General features: G+C 45.0%; 1 protein-coding gene across 1 annotated transcript in view; it reads right to left on the reverse strand.

Moving 5' to 3' along the window:
* Positions 1-16,207, reverse strand: part of LOC308315136 (cadherin-4-like) — a gene marked incomplete at its 5' end in the record, with an annotated part of 80,089 nt that overhangs the window by 16,842 nt on the left and 47,040 nt on the right. Inside the window, 4 exons of the mRNA XM_080762975.1 lie at positions 1,666-1,851; positions 8,390-8,527; positions 11,007-11,179; positions 14,495-14,639. Coding sequence (XP_080619101.1) covers positions 1,666-1,851; positions 8,390-8,527; positions 11,007-11,179; positions 14,495-14,639 — 642 coding nt within the window. The remainder of the gene's footprint in view (positions 1-1,665; positions 1,852-8,389; positions 8,528-11,006; positions 11,180-14,494; positions 14,640-16,207) is intronic.

The raw sequence follows: 16,207 nt of genomic DNA on the forward strand, positions 1-16,207 counted from the left end.
TGAATAAGTGTACCGAGGTCCTCATCACACCTCCAGCAAACCGGACTATCTCTGAGCTTATAGCGCTCCATCCCTTCTAATGAATCTGTTCCAACTTACTATGACTCACTCCTCATCTCATTGAGATCCACCCACTCTCTGCTCCTTCCTCTCCTCATATATAGCCACATTGAGCTGTCATCCTCAGCGTTAGTCATGAACTGTAATCTATGCATCTCAATGAGTCATTCGAACCAGGGCGGATGATGTTTGTTTGTGTGTTTACGTGAACACTTGTTTGTGTGCCGATGCTGAGGGCGATCCCCAGAGAGCAGTGTAAACGTGTGACATGTTCTGGTTGAGACCTCAGCCAAGAGGAGCCGGGGTCCCTGGTGGGAGATTGCAACAAACGTAGAGATGCAGTGATGTATCTCTGCCAGCAGCAACAGAGGCCCTATAGTAAACACTCACAGTAAAAAAAATACCAACGCAGAGCGCCTTCCAGTGACTTCTCGTCTGCCTATCCCGGGTTGTTTGATATGAAGCCGATTAGTGTCGGTAGCCATTCCAGCTCCTGGTCCCCAGAGAGAGTTAAAGCCTTTTTTGTTTATTCTCTGAGAAAGTCACTGTTCCCTTGGGAGTCCTGTCTCTTATTTTATGATTTCCTGATAACTTCCCATGGGGTCACTATATTCGGAAGTTCATGCCCGCTGAATTGAGAGGAAAGGATTAGGCTATAAAGGCAGTCTAGCAATATGGCATAGAAACAAAATGCCAGCGCTCTGTGCTCTGGGTGCTGTTAGGATTAAAGAGGTGTTATTGCCATTTTCGTTTAATATAATTGCACAGTGAATAATATTTGTGTTGCAGTAGTCTGGAACACAGTAAAAAACCCCAGGGTCCTCGGGATTGGGAAAATAAGTTACCACAAAAAACCTGCTACATTCTGAATACATTTAAGGACAGACAGACAAGACATGCAGGGGAAATATATACAACTAGAAACACTACTAACACTACTAACAACATGACATGAAAATGTACAGTACACATATTGTACAGTACATACACTGCATCTAGTTATCTATTTATTTCCCTGTAGGTAAAAGTATAAATGGGCTGAAGCATTAAACAGTGTGTTTAAATGTACCAGAACAAGTAGTAACAAGAAAATACTTTGTTGTTGCAGCCATTTACCACATGCAGCAACAACTACATTAGGACTGCATAAAAACACTGCATTGTAATTGAGAAATCATTTCCTACAATGGCATTTCCTACAGAGGCTATTGTGTTGCAAGTCTGCACGCTCGTGTGTTGGCTGTGAAGGACACAGAGGTCTCCCATCCCTCACTTGGAGCATCTGTCTTCAGCTGACTCCCTGGACGATTGCTATCACCATTAGCAACTATCCTTACTGTGGAAAGCCATGGCCAAATAACACCACTGTGTGTGTGTGTGTGTGTGTGTGTGTGTGTGTGTGTGTGTGCGTGTGTGTGTGTGTTTGCAGTACGGCATTACCGGTAAGGGCAAGTGGCGGGCCACATGCTCATTGGCTGGTATATTATCATTTAAAAAAAAGGTTTAAAAAAAGGCATGTGCTGGATCAGAAGTCAGAAGAAGAACCTTTCTGCTTTGAAGATTAAAGAACTACTCTACGTGTCTCAATGCCACTCCGCGTCTTACCTTCACCACGGTGACCATGCCGTCGTTGGAGACGGGGTCAGTGCGGACGGTGAAGTGTCCGGCGGGGTCTCCACTGATGATCCGGTAGACGGCGTTCCAGTTGGGCGAGTGAGGCTGGTCGGCATCGATCACAGTCAGGTTAGCCACTGCCACGTCCACCCTGTTCTCTGGAACCTCACCGGCAAACTGAGAGAGAGAGAGAGAGAGAGAGAGAGAGGAGAATGTTAGCCTGTACCACAACTGCTTCAATCCGTCTTTATCTTGGCTGGAGCTGCAGCCTTCTGGGATCTTTCACGAGCCATTTGAGGATGACAATATTTGTAAGTTACCACTGAGTGCCTTTCACCACCTTGTTCATTTTTCTTGACAAAACAACAAGCCCACTTTCACTTCATTTCCTTTTGGGTTTGGAGTTACGGCAAGCTTAACGAAGCCCAGCACCCGTTCTCTCTCACACACACACACACACACACACACACACACACACACACACACACACACACACACACACACACACACACACACACACAGAGATCCTAGAGAGCAACTAGAACTGAGTGCCTACTTGCTTGTTGCACCCAAGCAGGCCATACATGGCCTACTTGGGTGCAAGCAGAGTGTGCAAGTACTGTCGACGGCTACAAACTTTCAAATCTCAGCCTCTCTGTGAAGTAACGGTTTCAATATTGAATTATTAGTTTTAGCTATTTTCTACGTGGTAACGGTTTCAATATTGAATTATTAGTTTTAGCTATTTTCTACGTACGGTACCTAGCTTTTGGAGGATGGAGGAAGTTTTCTTTTGTCCTGACGCAGCGGTAGTCTGTCTAGAGCACAGCTCTATGACTTGCACTTTTCCTCTGATACAAGATGATCTCTCTGTAACCTCTGTTCTACATATATATTCCTTATTTTTCCTTTAAATAACCTGAAAAGTATCTTGAAACTATTTTGACAACAGTGAATGCCACAGACGAAAAACTGTCTATGTCCACACTATTGATCCATAATGTATGAATGATAGATAAGGGTTCAGGACAACAACGAGGCCTTTTCGTGGAGGGGTCAGAATTAAATTTGGACTGTTTTTTCGTCTGTGGTACTGTTGAAGGAGATGATGGTAATTCATTTTAAACAATTCAAAAACATTATTTTGTTACGTAATTAACAACAATCAATTAAGTAGGCTAATGATGTAATTAATACGGGTGAGTGACGGGTTATAACTGTCAATGGTGACGTATAATAAGGATTTGTTTCAGTGTCGGGTGGATTAAAGGAAATGTAATTTGTAAGTTGATTAGCGGTATACTGTGGTTACTCGGGTCGTTTGATGCGTATGTCCCTTTAATCCACCCGGCACTGAAACATATCATCATTACGTCACCATCGTAAACCAATTATACCCTGGCATTGGTAGCACCGGACGAAAACATACCTGCACGGTCTGCTTGCGTACAGTATGTCCCGTGGCAGCGTATGACGTAATGATTATTTGTGCTTTTTATGGCAGTGGTGTCGTATTACATACATGTATACATAGGGGCATTACCTTTAATCCACCCGACACTGACACATATCATCATTACGTCACCATCGATAACCAATTATACCCTGGCATTGGTACATATCTTCATCACGTCTATGTGACTGCTACGGTATGACCTGACGAAAAACATTACTTGCACGCTCTGCTTGTGCAAGCAATAATATTCCATTGTGTTAAAAGGGCATTAAGGCAGAGGAGGAGGGAACGCGTGGAGACAGACAGAGGGCTGCAGTGACAGAGGCTCAAGCAGCTGTAAGTCTGTATGAGAGGTTTGAAGATGTCCTCCTGCTCTACAAACACATGTGCTTTGTCCTGATAAGCCTGATGAAGAGTGAAGCTCTGTCTGTCGTCTGTCTGTCGTCTGTCTGTTCTGCTGGGATTGATCAAAGCTATCCAGGGATTAAAGCAGAGAGAGAGAGAGAGAGAGAGAGAGAATGAGAGACAGTGACATGTACCCAACCCAGAAATACGTCCAACAAACCCGCTCCTCTTCATCATGATCACGTCACACCGTAGCAGACTTGTGTGGACTGCTGCGCCTCGGAGTCACAATTCACAGGGTCGCCATGATGTCAACCGGCGTGCTAGAGTTACTGAGCTGCTTATTTGAGTGTAGGATATCAAATAGCAAAACCCCCTGACCAAACACTCCACCATACCATAATACCCTGCCTGGCATCGCTCAACATCACGCCAGCAAACAGCCCACAGCAGCGGGCAGATTAGGTGTGCAGTGTGTGTGTGTGTGTGTGTGTGTGTGTGTGTGTGTGTGTGTGTGTGTGCGTGCGTGCGTTCGTGCGTGTGTGTGTCAAAGTCAAAATATGACGGGAGCCATGGGGAGTGAGCCAGTGTTGAACACATTGGTCTCTCTTGCACACAAGTGTTCCAAAGCCTCCTGTTCAGTACAGTGGGGTGTTAGGCAACCCAGACATGTGTGTGGCGTGCGTGCGTGCGTGCGTGCGTGTGAGAGAGCTGTGAGACTCCATGACATCCTTCAGACAACACACACATGTCCGGGTTGCCAACACCCAACTGTACTGAATAAGGAGGCTTTGGAACACTTGTGTGCAAGAGAGACCAATGTGTTCCACACTGGCTCACTCCCCATGGCTCCCGTCATATTTTGACTTAGTGACCATACATGGCAAATCAGGCACATGTTGACTTTTCGGGACAAGTTTGTTTAGACAATCCAATCCAAAAATGGCTATATCGTCAGAGGACTTGAAACACGAGAGGCACCGTCGAGCGAGCTAAAGCGAACGAGTCGCCGTGCCAATCCAAATCCAATTCCAATTCGATAAAAAAGAGCTAGTACATTTTATGTGGTAACACTGGAGGGTCCAGCACAGATCTCTTATTATCAATATCCTAAAAGATAAAAGGGGGGGGAAACAAGCACCAACCCTGGACTTATATCAATCAATACAATTTCCTTTTAACCAATATTGCGTATGTATGTTAATACAACAATTACTTAATTTGCAGTGGTTGGAGGTGTCCCATACTCTTTCATTGAGAAGTTTCGACCCTGGAGTTGGCTAGGACATCAACAGGTTGACAAAGTCTTAAAGGTTATTTGATGCAAACGGCAAAATTAATAAGCCACCATCTTTATAGACTCAACTCTATATCTACCAACTACCGGATCAATGGCTGGAGTGCAGTATCACACAACAGTGTCTCTTGTCATCAAGTGACACCTTCATAATAAGGAGTATAATTTAGGCTTTACTTTACATCTTTAATCTTGCGTTTGAAGCTGCATGATATCTCGTACCCGTTAACACGTACTGGTTTCACTATAAGCTGACACTGGTTAAGGAGCTGATGATAATGCACAAGGTGCGTAGGACCTTATTTATTGGAGACTCAGATTCTCTGATCAGATATTCATTCCTCTCTTTCTGCGACATGGTGTCTCTCATGATGGAACAAAGGCGAGGCGGAGAACGGGCTCTTTCACCGTGACTGGCACGGGACGCGGCGTTCGACAAAACACTTCATGTCAGCGCAGCCACCCACCTGTCACTATGTGTTGGCAGTGGAGGAACTAGTGGAGGAGGCAGAGGGAGAGATGGGAAGAGAGAGAACATGTGACAAGGAACCTCACCGTTGTGGAGATGACATGTGCTGTAGGAAGGAGGCCAAGGCACAGCGGTGCTGCTACCTACTGTACTGCACAGGGATTTCCCACTGAGTGCATGGGCTCCACAACATCCTACTATACTCCATCCATCCGTTCAGACTGTGACTCCTTCCTTCATCCCTCACCCTGTATACCTGTATTCATTCATCCAAACCCTCCTTCAACCTCAGAAAATAGGACAGTGTGATGAAATGTTCATCATCAACGTTAAAGACACCTGATATAGTGCATTAAACTTATTTAATTCCTTATTTTATTTTGCTGTGGTCTTTAGCTGTACGCATGTCTGTATGTCTCCCAGCCCCCCCCGCCACACACACACACACAGCCACCTTGAAAAATGGGTCAGCTTCTAATAGGGATGATGAAATGTTAATCATCAACATTAACAACAAATTCCCCAAGCTTTCTATTTTGTGGGGTTTACTGCAAACACTAAACATTTGCATAATGGCCCCAAAATGGTGTTACCCCACTGTTTTGTTATGAGGGGAGTGGGTGAAAAGTGCTCTGCTCCTCACAGCTCCAAGTCCTCCACTAAAGTTCATCATCAATATCCATGATGGCATTAACTTGCTTCTGTGGCGATGATGGAAATGCACTTAAACACACTGAAATGCAGTTAGATAATACTAATCTATTACTGGCCACTGTCATCCATATTATGCTGATGTCACGAGAGAATCCTAATGGACATGAGGGGGGTGCGGGGTGGGGGTGGTGAGTCAGGAAAGACTTCTGATTTACAACCATCCATGTCTGTGATTTACTGCTCCTGTAACCAACAGCTCCTATAGAATAAAACAACCCTTCATTCTCATCTCCTGTTCCCATCATTCTCTCATCACTTTTTCCTCCTTTCTTCTTTAGCAGCATCACTTGGTGTTGGCGGTGCTCCACAAATCAACTCTTCTCTTTAAATATACCTTATAGGTAAACACCTCCTCACTCTTCTCCTTCTGTCATTCTCTCTCCTGCTCCCCGTGTCTCCCCTGCTGTGTGAGATGTACGCTAGCAGTTTTCTGTGCACGCTTTGGCTGACACACGCCGACACACCTGCGCATGCTCATCACCATGAGGGTCTCAATGGCCCCAGGGTGAATGCTAATGCTAATCTGTTAGCGCCTGCCTAGAGCTATAGGCCTGCTGCAGGTACAGTATAGGTACTGCCACAGCTGTGGTGGTTACAGTTGCAATGCTAAGCACCTTATCTACGCAAGAGGCATAGCCGCACGTGTGCACACATTTGAATTATTTTATTTGGATCTGCACAAGTGGCGTATACAGAATAGACCCAAACACTGGTCAGAATAAGGTTATACATTATATGGTCCAACCAAGCTGCTGCACATGCTTAACACACAGGAAAAAGAAGAGAAAAATAAATAAATATATATAGCACATTGTTGACATACTATATACTTGATACTACTAGACAGGATGTTTGTTTTGGGTTTTTTAAGCCACCTAGGGATAAATGAAACAACGCCTTCTCCAGACAGACAGACAGACAGACTGCCCATAGTAGCTGAGACAGAACAGTATTTAGCCAGCTTTTTTGCATTTGTTTTTAGCAATCCACCCAATTGCAAACCCCTGAGCAAGTTTATGGACATGGCCCAGACTTCCAAATACAAGGACAATAAGTTGACAGTTATATCCCAAGGCCATAATACGTTCCACCAGAAGCTGATATTTTATAAGTTTGGATGTAAAACAAGTGTCCATATACACTAGTGACAGTTTTTCTAATTTCGTGCATAGCCGCACGTGTGCACGCACGCACGCGCGCGCACACACACACACACACACACACACACACACACACACACACACACACACACACACACACACACACACACACACACACACACACACACACACACACACACACACACACACACACACACACACAGAGAGAGAAGCTAGAGAGATACCTGGATAGAGACACTTTTCATCATAGCATTAATATCATACTATATGGTATCCTGGGATACAGGACACATGGGCCTGCCTTGTAGCTATAAATAATACTGTCTACCTCCATCCCTGTGGCCCTCTTACATTACACTATACATATTTGCTTCTCCTGCCTCTGAAAAAACCTTTCCCAAATGCCATCGTTACACTGCCTCACTGCAGCCGAGCAGAGCACAAATCAGTCCTCTGACATTTCCACTTTTCACAGTTCTCAGGGGAAGAAGGTCCCACGCCACAACCCTGACACCTGCTTCGGATGTTATCAACAGTCAGATAATCACCATTATGCTCCTTATCAGACCCTGCGATGGAGCAATATGGACATTTCATACTGCAAGTAGGCGACTAGGAAACACGGAAGGGAAGCCATACTGCCACCGAAGCGAAACCAAGTGTGCTATACAGTGTGTGTATATGCTGTACAACAACTTTGCTTTACGTTTCCTTATGTGGCCGGTTCAGACTGAGGTCAGAGAGAGAGAGAGAGAGAGAGTCCAGCTAATTCCTTCAGCATTGCTGAGATGCACTGAATCATTTATAGTTACCTCCTGTCTTCACAATGACCTTTTGTAATGTAATCACTCCTGAAAACATCATTACCACCCTGATAATCATCATTAATGATGTGCTGGCCTGTATTCTTGCTGATGGAAGTCAATAGTAAACTGATTACTTAGTGTCTCTCCCTCTGTGTGTGTGTGTGTGTGTGTGTGTGTGTGTGTGTGTGTGTGTGTGTGTGTGTGTGTGTGCGTGCGTGCGTGCGCAACAAAATGTAATTCATTCTATCTCTCATTCTTAAATATTCCATTCCTCTGAATTAAGTCACGATTTAGAAAGCCACTTTTCTGCTCCTCCATCCACTCTTTTGTTTCATTCCTATCACCATCACTTCTATTTTCACTCCCTCACATACTCACCTCTTCATCTATCCACACTTTACTATCCCCCCAACCCCCCAATCATTCCCTCCATCATTCACACTTTCCTTCCCTCTATCTCTCTTTAGGCTCCTCCCTCACCACCCTCATTTCCTTCCCATCACTCACAGTTCTGGAGGTGAGCATGGGGGGATTGTCGTTGATGTCGGAGACCATTATGATGGCTGTAGCCGTGTTGGAGAGACCAAAGTTCAGGTTGCCCTCCATGTCCGTCGCCTGCACGATGATGGTGTACTGGGACACTTTCTGTGGGAGAGAAGGAGAACAGAGGAAGCACCATGTGATTCATCAGCAGCAGAAAACAGCAGGCGTGGCTCCTACCCTCCCAACCAGTCTACTCTAGGCAGCCCCGGACATCTAAGGGCATCACAGACCTGTTATTGCTCCTTCTCGTGTGGCTGAACGCCACTTGTCCCTCTAAGAAGTTAGTCGCCGACCACACGGGGCCGCGAAACTAGTTAACAAGCCGGAGTCTCGTTCGTTATCGGAATCAACCAGACAAATCACTCCACCAACTAAGAACGGCCATGCACCACCACCCACAGAATCGACGTGTGGACTGAGTGGTGCAACTCCGTGTGGGGGTCCCCGGAACTTCCAGACCCACATGAACGCGCCCAGGGTGCCAGCCCGGTTCCGGCGTGCCGACCCACGTCCCAAACGGACGTGTCAACGCGCAACAGCAACTTGTGTAGGAGCTCTCCGTGGTGCTGGTATCAACACAAAACAGCTTGTGTGGGTGCTGTCCTTGGTTCTGGTATCAACACATAACAGCTTGTGTAGGAGCTCTCCATGGTGCTGGGGTGAATACAACAGCTTGAGTAGGAACTGGGGGCACCTACACTGTGGTGCATGACATTACAATCAATCAATCAATCAATCAATCAATTCCCCCAAAACAAAAATAAACGAAAAAGGAAACGAAAAGCACGACATGAGAGCTGCATTACAGTGCCAGCTCCCCATGGGGCTGTCAAGAAAGATGAAACTTATTCATCATCTCTGTTGGACAGATGTGAAGACAATGATCCGACTGACAGAGATTAATGGAGTATCATTGCCACAGTAATATGAGACAATGACGAATGTAGCTTCATGTTTGGGGACATGCAGGGCATCACTTCGACGGGGCTGCTGAAATACTGTTGCTCCACTGAATTGTACAAGTTCTGCAGCGCTACAGGCTGTGTGGGTCGCCCCTCCCTGCCGTTCTCTCTCTCCCTCCTCTTACCGTCCCAGGGTGCTAATAGGCTCAGAAGCTGCCTTTCGGTATAATGCATCCCGTCACTAGGATTCTCAATTACACTCCCAGCATCTCTCTCACCTGCTAATTACTGAGTAAATATCCCAATTAGACCGTGACTCCACATCAGGAGGATCAGACAGCCCTCCTCTCGGCTCCGTCTCAGCAAGACGCACGACTCCAGCCCCACATGTGCACCCTCATTAACACCCCCACTCAAGTATGGACGTAAACAATGGCACACACACACACACACACACACACACACACACACACACACACACACACACACACACACACACACACACACACACACACACACACACACACACACACAACTATACTGTAGTTTCACAAAAAGGCTGAGATGTCTGGCCGTCCCTGCGTCCCATCATTCCATGTACGAACACCACTCTCACTAATTAAACAAGGGAGTAATTATATAGAGCTCTTCTGCAGTGACAACACCACAACATCCTAGACCTTCCTCTGAAGGACTGCCATCGTCAAAGCTGTCCAGCAAGGAGCCTCGCGGTCCTTCAGCGGCAAAGTAGCACAGTATGTTAGGAGACCGAGGGAGAGACAGGGATGTGGACGAACTCAAGGACAGTGGAGAGGACACAGAACAGCAAGGGACTAAAGCTGACAAGATCAGAGGGGCGCCGGCCCCTCCTATATACAGCTTTTGTCCCCACACGTCTCAATATTTGCCTTTGACGATTAAAGGAGAAATTAGATCAAAACTTCCGTTTACGTTAAAGCAAAACATGAAACAATACAATCAAAACAAAATGTGTGCACAATTGAAAGTCAGAATCTCCAATAACACGCAAGCACAAACATGAAGCCTTGTGTGACGTGTTGTTAACAGGTCTGTCAGTGGAGACAGTTTAGGGAGATGATCTGTCAGGGAGATTTCCTTACAGAGTCGTTGTTGGCACATCCGTGTGGACCATGTTGTCATATGAGAATAAACACATTTGGATCTTGTCATAACTTACACAGCGCTATGAACAAGGTGACCACAGAGGGAGGCAATTTAATAAGGGAAAAGGATTAGCTGTGTTCATGTGTTGACGTTAATGAACCCATTCTGAACGGGAACCCATTTTGGTGTCAGCATCATGTTATGCTTTAGCTATTGAAAAACAGCAGATCTACAAGCTCGTAGCGCGCCACCGAGTGGCGCGCTACGAGCTTGTAGGTCTGCTATTTTTTTTAAATCGAAGAACGACTGACATTTTTTAGAATCTGATCTCAGGTCAGAATGGGTTCATCAGACCAGTGTGTGTCCGGTGGAAACCTCGTATGAATCTGATCTCAGGTCAGAATGGGTTAATGGCCACGAGCACACTCTAAAGATTAAACAGTGTGGTTTGGCTGGCAGAACTGTACTTTTGCTGTAGCTGTGCTCCGGGAGACCTCAACCTCAAGTGTTCGATTCTAGACCACAGACGAGAACAGCAGTATAGGAGCACTGACCTCACGATCGAGACCTGCCGCCACAGTCACGATGTCTCCGGTCTCACTGTTGATGGTGAACATGTTGGGGATAGGGCTGTGTGGCGTCTGGGACAGAATCCGGTAGCGCACCATGCCATTGGCCGTGGTGTTGTCGTCGGCATCAAACGCAGACATGTGCATCACATATGTACCTACGGGAGAAAAGGGGGGAAATCTGTCAAAATCAACCCGCCGTACTAATACCAGTAAGAGGCCCCCGAGGGCGAGGGCGCGCTGCAACAACAGAGCTTCTTTAATACGGCACAGTTGAGAAGCAGGAGTTAAACTATTAATCTGGTGTCAGTGAGGCCAGAGCTGACCGGCTCCATATGTGCAGATCTATAGCATGTCAAACCATGTATGGCTATGCAAGGTTTGATGAAGTCAGTGTCATGAACTTCATATATGGAGATCCAGGTGATGATAGTCATCTCCACGTATGGAGATCCATGTGTTGTACCAACTTGGTTCACTTGCAAGTGTGACTCACGTCGCGGTAACCACACTGGTTATCATGAGACTGTCACAATAAGGCCATATATTGACATTCCCATATATTGATATAGGTTTTAAATATACACTGCTGGTCCTGAGTACGATTTTCTTTTTATATGTGCAAACATGTGAAATGACAATTAAAGTGAACCTTTCATTGACCAAAAAAATGCAGAATGAAAAACCGGTATAGCCAGGGTTCATGGCCATATATAGTGTGACTTGAGTGTAGGGTTTGATGATCGACATCGCTCCATATATGGAGCGTATCACGAGGCGTGATGGACTGACAACCTTCAGGAGGGTGTCACGAGGCGTCGTGATCTTCATATATGGAGACAGCCAGCCATATATGGAGCGTGTCACGAGGCGTGATGTCACGAGGCGTGATCCGAGATGGACTGACAACCATATATGGAGACGTGAGTGACGGAGCAGGTTTTGCAGGTTTTCATGGTAATATGCGAACTACGGTCGCAACTAATAATGATCATATCTTTGTCAGAAGTGTCCCCGGACTCTGGAACGACCTGTCTAAGGATATTGGAGAAGCAACATCAGTGGAATCGTTTAAATCACTTCTCAAAACCCATTTTCTTCTGTATTATCTGTTTATTATTGTTCTACTGTTCTTAACTGTAAAGCCCTTTAACTCTCTTTTGAAAGGTGTTGTCTCGCCATACAGTGATATAGCCACGTTGTGTCAAGGCGAGAATATGAAAGAAATATTTGTATTATATTATTTTTTTATTATTGTTATTAATATGTCAATATTTGCACACAGGAGCGCTCGGTGAAACCCTCCACCCGTTCATGAGTACACACGACACAGATATACATTTGTATTATCTTGTGCCGTTTCTTTTTAACTCTGTGACAAATCTCTGTCTGCATGTTATCCATAAATAACTGTGTCTCAGTCTCTCTCTCCACCCACTGGGTTGGAGGCCAGTCTAATTGACAGAGATATAAATAGTAAAATCATGCCAGTGACAGCCTCGGTCCAAGGATAATTGTAACCGCAGCGCCCATTTCAAACTTCATTACATTTCAAAGCAACATTTGTCAATGACTCGGCCAGAGGGAGACATCTAATGGACTCTCTGGGACGAGAGGAGCTGCACATTTGGTTTGATTCCAAGTTGAAACACTATCAATCTTCTATCCATCTCCTTTTCTGGAGATAGAGGGATCATGGGGGGGTTTAGGAATCGCAGCACGTCACACATCGCCTGGGTAATTTCATTAAGCTGCACTCTTCAGGCTTTAACGAGGACCCTTTGTACGGGCGTCCTTCACTGTGCCTGATGGGATTATGTCCCCTTAATGACTATTTACAGTTTTTCTACAATCACTTTGATATTAATTTCAGAGCCTTGAGTTCAATTTTCGAAATCTCACATACAAACGGCTACAAACGGCTAATCAAAAGTTCCATGTTTCAAAGCTCTAAAGATTGGTTTTCAACTGCCAGGCCACGCAGACGGTTTATTGCATGTCACTCATCTCCATATCTATCATTAAAGGCAAAAAGGCCAGTAATAAATAACTTAAAGAAAGACAAATAATTTATGTGGATCTGAAATTTCAAATTGAGAACCAGAGATCTAAATGGATGTTCCAAAACTATTTAATGTTCTTTTGAGTTATTTATTTATTCTGGGTGCCTGCCATGCAATGGCAGAAACACAGGTTGAAATCCGCAACACATACTTAATTCTGGGTGCCTGCCATGCAATGGCAGAAACACAGGTTGAAATCTGTAACACATACTTCATTATCGTCATCAAGACACGAAACTTTGACCACTATGGCCGGCCGCACAGTTTACCAAAGCCCCACAATATATACATCAAAACGTGCGGCTCGGCCGGGAATGGTGTGCTTGTGCTTTTCTTTCCATTTCGGGTTACCGTGCCGACGTAATTCGCAATAAACAACGCGAAAAATGCCCCATTCAAAGTCAATGGGGAAACGCGGGTAAAAAACAGAAAACGACACGTTACTTTGGAGCCACATTACTCTGGCATACTGTTACGTAGAAGCACGATTTAAACCTCAAACAGCACACGAGGCCATCGGCTTTGTTGTGGTTCAGACGGAATTCGAATACATTGCACGGTTTGCCCGCTATCGCAGTTCAAAGTGTGTTTGGTCTGAACTTTCACCCTTTGTCAGCCTTCCCAGCTCAGCCAGGGTACCACGATCGCACACGGCGTACCTTAATGTCTGGTGGCAACGTTGCAACGTAATGCGCAATAAACTTAGACAAAATACCCCATTGAAAGTCAATGGGGAGACCTGGCTCACATGTAACACAATGGACCCTTCTGAGAGGCTAAATGTCATCAAATGGTGGTCCGTGGCTCAAATGCTGCACAGACTCTGCGAGCTTCAGGCACCCAGAAAAAAATCTTGAAATTTTGTTTCTAGTTTATACCAATGTTCTTCTAAAATGAAAGGCGTACTCAAAGATATTGACTCATAATGCGAGGTTTGAAAAAACGTATAATAATGCATGCTGAGGCTTGCTGCTGTGTAGAAGGAGATGGGGGGAATGATGTATAATGTAGCCATGAATAACTTCACACTGAAGAGTGATTATATTGGTCTATGTGGTTAGACATCAAATAAGCCAGTGGTGCTGCAGTGTAGTATAAATGTAATCCTCAATCTCCTCTCCATCCCCACATCCCTCTCTGCTTCATGAACACTAATAACCAGATAGATGAACATCCACCACAGGACAAGATCCTCCAACTGTGGACTAAATCAGGAGGAATGGGGAAAACGCTCTGTTACTTCAGTTGCTTCAATGGTGTGGTCTTAGTTTTTACAACATTCCCCCTGAACCCCTCTAATACACCCTTATAAAATATCAGTTGACCTGAACCAGCCTTCCCTGAACTTAATTCCAAAATAATGTTTTGTTGATTCATTATTTAGCCATCATCCATTCATCCTGTGACTACCTGGCTTGGAGCCTTCGTCCACAGATCCGTTGTAGACCTGGTTCTTGAACTCTGGTCTGTTGTCGTTCATGTCAATGACATAGATGTAGAGGTCAATGGGGTTCTCCACCTGGTTCCCATTCATGTCCACAGCATGGGCTCGAAGCTGGACGCACACACACACACACACACACACACACACACACACACACACACACACACACACACACACACACACACACACACACACACACACACACACACACACACACACACACACACACACACACACACACACACACAGGGAGTCAGAAATTAGATGAGAGCTATTAGGGGAGCACAAAATAATGAACTGGACACCCTTTTTTGTGCTTAGGATTTTATTTTGCCTTATTGGAGATCGGAGATTGGAGATCACAGCACAGTAAAATGTTAAGATTTTTGTTTTGCAAGGGTTTTTAACAGAAGTAATAAACCTTTTGGTGTTATTCAATGAACACAATAGCAATGTGACAAGGAGAGAGTAGGGAGCTCAACCGGGGCACCACCTCGACCATGACAGCTAGACAACTGAAATAGTCTCCAGCCAACAACGAGGCATGTTTCCTTGTGACAGGAAATAGAATGAGGACTATTTTTCGCCCTCAGCACGTTCCTCTTCCCCCAGATAGTTGAAGTTACTCTCCAATCTGCGGCTCTCTGGCTGCCTATCCTATGCTCTTCTTTTCTCCACTGCCTCACCCTCCATGGCACTGAAATAGCATAGGTCTCTCTAAGGTTAATTTGACATAACGTTTCTCCCTGTGCATTGTCTGATCCTGTCCTTCACCCAATATATCCCTGTGCACAGTGCGCAATGCCCATCACAGCACGCTATACCACAACGGTGTAAGAGCCAGGTCCTTATCTATAGGCACGCACGCACACACACGCACACACACACACACACACGCACACACGCACGCACGCACGCACGCACGCACGCACGCACGCACGCACGCACACACACACAGATACATAAAGTATACTGTACAACCCCCACATCCTCCACCCCTCATGGACCTCGTTCTCTAATTCAATAATGTCAAGAGTCAGAGATTACCACCCTGTATAAAGAAGGCACAATGTAATTGTGGGTCCACATTAAAGTTATTATCTTGAAAGGCAGGGGGAGAAAACAGAGCGTGCCAGCCAGAGCTTTTGGCTCAGAAGCAGCATCGTGATGGAGATAACAGCAGACTGCAGGAACATTGCGAGGCTCCAAGCTTTCCTCTCAGAAGAATGTGTTGCTGCACAACGGCCTTTGAATTGACTTTACAAACACTTCTTCTTTAAGAAATGAGGGAGAACTGAACCATAACTTTGTTCTGCCCTTGACTGAAGTATGAGGTAAACAAAACAAAGTGAAGTCAAACTTTCACTGGATTGAGGTTTATCTAAATAGGATAAGGACCAGCATGTTTTTAATGAATAACTCATACTGCTGACGATTAATGTCAAAATATACTTTCTTTTTTCTTTGTATTGTTTTTTTTTCATGAAAGCCATTGGTATTCCATTCATGTCAGTGTAACATGAAAAAGAAAGGCTTGCCGAAAACATAGCCTGAAGAAAATATTGATTTACACACATTTCAAACATCCACGGCTTCTTAATAATCTTGAGTCCATTTTTAGGTTTTTCCTGTATCTTAGCTCTTTTTTTGTCTTTTTTTGTTGTTTTAACCTTTCATGC

This window comes from Protomyctophum bolini, assembly GCF_963924005.1.
Source record: "Protomyctophum bolini genome assembly, chromosome: 5".
NCBI lineage: Eukaryota > Metazoa > Chordata > Actinopteri > Myctophiformes > Myctophidae > Protomyctophum > Protomyctophum bolini.